The following is a 3,364-nucleotide window of genomic DNA, read 5'->3' as shown; positions in this document are numbered from 1 at the left end:
AATAAATCAATTATACACTACATTTACATTTAAGCAGACATGACAAAGGTAGGTGAACAATGTTGGGATGATTACTCAAAAAGTAATGTATTACACACTGTTAATATAAACCTTAAGCTACAGTCCCACACACCAACACAAATCCCTGTCCTACTTAGGACACATGATTTTTTTGTACCATTTACATATGAACACTACTGTAGGAACTTGAAGAGAAAAAAATAAAGGCTGCATTGCAACAACCCTTACTGCTCATCACTTATCACCTTAACATTAGTTTCGGTTCTTGGCTAGCTTTGTGTTAGCATCTGTCTGTTCAGATGCTTCCTGAGAACGGAAGTTTTGTTATCAGTATAATGCAGCTGTTTCTGTTCTAGGTGCAGTTTCCAGTTTGCCATCACAATCATCACAAAAATAATGTCCATATCCATATTTTCTACCTCCTACAGCTTTTCTGAGTATACACCAAGTCCCATCAGGAATGTATTTTCATATAATCAAAATGTAGCAGGAGCAATAAGTGGTTGATGGCTTGTGTTCTTATTCAGCATTTGAATGTCTTTCATGGAGAGGTAATAATGATCATCTAGATCAGGCAGAAAATCAGTTTCAGGCCAATTATCAGGCCATGTTTCTCTTTCTTTCATGCTTTCTTCAGCCCCAGTGGCAAGCTCAGCACCCCTCTCTTCCTTCCACAGCCTCTTGTGCTCTTCTTTAAGTTCATTGTAAGTGCGGTTAAAAGTGTGGAAGATAGATGTGGAAGGGAAAGACAGGATGAGGATCCCTGCTAAGATGATGATTAGCGCCCCCACTTGGCCGGGAATGCTGCGTGGCACCATGTCTCCATACCCCACGGTGGTCACGGAGATGATGGACCACCAGTATGATGCTGGGATGCTGCTGAACATTAGCTGGGGGGTTCTAGCAGCATTTGGAGCCAGCTCACTTTCAGCAAGGTGGACAAGTGGAGAAAAGAGGGCCACGGCGACACAGATGAAGAGCAGCAGCAGGCCAAAGTCAGTCACGCTTCTCTGCATGGTCAGCCCCAGAGTCTGCAGACCCATAGAGTGACGGGCCAGCTTCATGACATACATGATACGCAAGGCCCTCATCACACGCAGGATTAGACCCAGTTTATCTAGAGTGCTCTTTCCTGCACCAGCAACAATATCGTGCACTGTTTCGTCCTTAAACTCAAGAAACAGGGAAACATAGTAGGGCAAGATGGCGGCTATATCAGTAATGTTGAGTGGTCCCTGAATGAACTCCAGCTTGCTCTGTGCATGGAAAAACCGCACCAGAAACTCCAAAGTGAACCAAGCCACGCAAATCGACTCTACCAAGAACATGTTTCGGCACTTCTGAGAGCATTCACCCTGCAAGAGTAACAAAAGACAGAAATCCATTGGTAAGTTTAATTGATCTAAATGTACACAATTTAATAATTATCTTGTAGGCTGATAACCAGCATTGGTGCAAAACACTAGTTTAGTACCTTTCTTCCACCAAGGTTATGATGATGGTTGTTGTGCTAATATGTAGCCTGTTTTCCCTTTGAAAACCAGACCACATTTTGACCAGTTTGAGAGCTAACTGTTACATAGTGTTGGTCAAGGTAATTTCCATCTGTAAAAAATTGCCACAAAATTGCTGATGCCAGTGGTTCCAACTGTGAGCCGAGCAATTTTGTGGTGCCATGCATGTGGCAGATTGCAGCTATAAACTCTTTTTATATCTACCTAGTAGCAGCAAATAAATACATGAGCAACTAAACAAGGATAAAACTAAAAACTTAAAAATACTGTCAGAAACTACAGAATCTAATTCATTGGGTCAAATCTGAAGTTCCACACATGGTTCAACTTAGAAACATAACGAAAGTACATTAAGTACTGAATGAAAAGAGGTCTAACTGAATTTATTTACCATCTCTCTAAAGGTTGTTCCAAATTTTAAAGTCACATTAAATTGACTGGTGGTTAAATAGCACTTTTCTACTCTGACTGATCAATCAAAGCACTTTTTACTCCAAGCCTCATTCACACAATCATACATCTATTCATGTAAGCGATTTTTTTTATACCTAAGCACCATCGCAGTCTGATGGATGCACCGAGGGCAGTAGGTTCAGTATTTTGCTCTTGGATACTTTGACATGCTGGCTGGAGAAGACAGAGTGAACCACCAACATCTAGTGATGTGCGATACCACTGATTTGCTTTCCGATCAGATACCAAGTAAAATTCAGGGTATTGACGATACTGATGCTGTGTACAAAAACTTAATGTTTCATTGTACAGTATTTCATAATACAATATATAATTGTATTATGTAATTGTAATAATATAGCTTCATAATGATTACAGGACATCAGACTACTTGTTTTTATTGCTTAATAATGCAGAATTATCATATAGAAATAAAAAAAAAACCTGAAGTTGTGCGCTATTTGAACACGTTGCCTGCCTGCAGCACTAAAGGACTCTGCGAGAGACGTCTGTCTTGCCCCAGCAGCACCTGTCCCTCTCCTCCTCTTCAGTTCGCCTCAACATAAGCTCATCATATTCTGTGATAGGATTTACTCTGAGGTGTTTGACAAGGTTAGTGGTGTTGCCACAACACCTCACTGTATTGCCACATGTATGGCAAACCGCGTCTTGGCTGTATGTGGAGGTAAAATACGTCCACACATGACTCCGTTTACACTCAGCCATTGTTGTGAGTGCGCACGCCAGGGGCCGCGACACATTTATACAGGCATATTTCACATATGACCATGAAAGGCGTAAGCGGAAGTAGTTCCTTCCAATTTAGACGATCCGAATGATATAGTTTCTTTCCAATTCAATTCAATTTTATTTATATAGCGCCAAATCACAACAAAAGTTGCCTCAAGGCGCTTTATATTGTACAGTAGATCACACAATAATAGATACAGAGAAAAACCCAACAATCATATGACCCCGTTTGAGCAAGCACTTTGGCGACAATGGGAAGGAAAAACTCCCTTTTAACAGGAAGAAACAGAAACCTCCGGCAGAACCAGGGTCAGGGAGGGGCGGGGCCATCTGCTGCGACCGGTTGGGGTGAGAGAAGGAAAACAGGATAAAGACATGCTGTGGAAGAGAGCCAGAGATTAATAACAGATCTGATTCAATGCAGAGAGGTCTATTAACACATAGTGAGTAAGAAAGGTGACTAGAAAGGAAAAACTCAATGCATCACGGGAATCCCCGGCAGCCTACGTCTATTGCAGTCCTAAGGGAGGACTCAGGGTCACCTGGTCCAGCCCTAACTATATGCTTTAGCAAAAAGGAAAGTTTTAAGCCTAATCTTTCTTTTTTTAAATTCTTTCTTTTCTTTT

General features: G+C 41.3%; 1 protein-coding gene across 1 annotated transcript; it reads right to left on the bottom strand.

The window, feature by feature from the left end:
• Nucleotides 1–36: 36 nt before the first annotated feature.
• Nucleotides 37–2,276, bottom strand: LOC102309942 (potassium voltage-gated channel subfamily G member 2-like). Its single transcript, XM_005930205.3, has one exon. The coding sequence runs from the start codon at nucleotides 1,404–1,406 to the stop codon at nucleotides 498–500; it is 909 nt and encodes a 302-aa protein (XP_005930267.2). The 5' UTR covers nucleotides 1,407–2,276; the 3' UTR covers nucleotides 37–497.
• Nucleotides 2,277–3,364: the final 1,088 nt, after the last annotated feature.

Source organism: Haplochromis burtoni, unplaced genomic scaffold, assembly GCF_018398535.1.
Source record: "Haplochromis burtoni strain Fernald_Lab_line unplaced genomic scaffold, NCSU_Asbu1 Contig_130, whole genome shotgun sequence".
Lineage (NCBI taxonomy): Eukaryota > Metazoa > Chordata > Actinopteri > Cichliformes > Cichlidae > Haplochromis > Haplochromis burtoni.
This window is presented reverse-complemented; position numbering and strand designations above follow the sequence as displayed.

Bases quoted from the DNA above. Each gene is read 5' to 3' on its own strand.
- LOC102309942 (XM_005930205.3), bottom strand. From the start codon at position 1,406: ATGGATTTCTGTCTTTTGTTACTCTTGCAGGGTGAATGCTCTCAGAAG.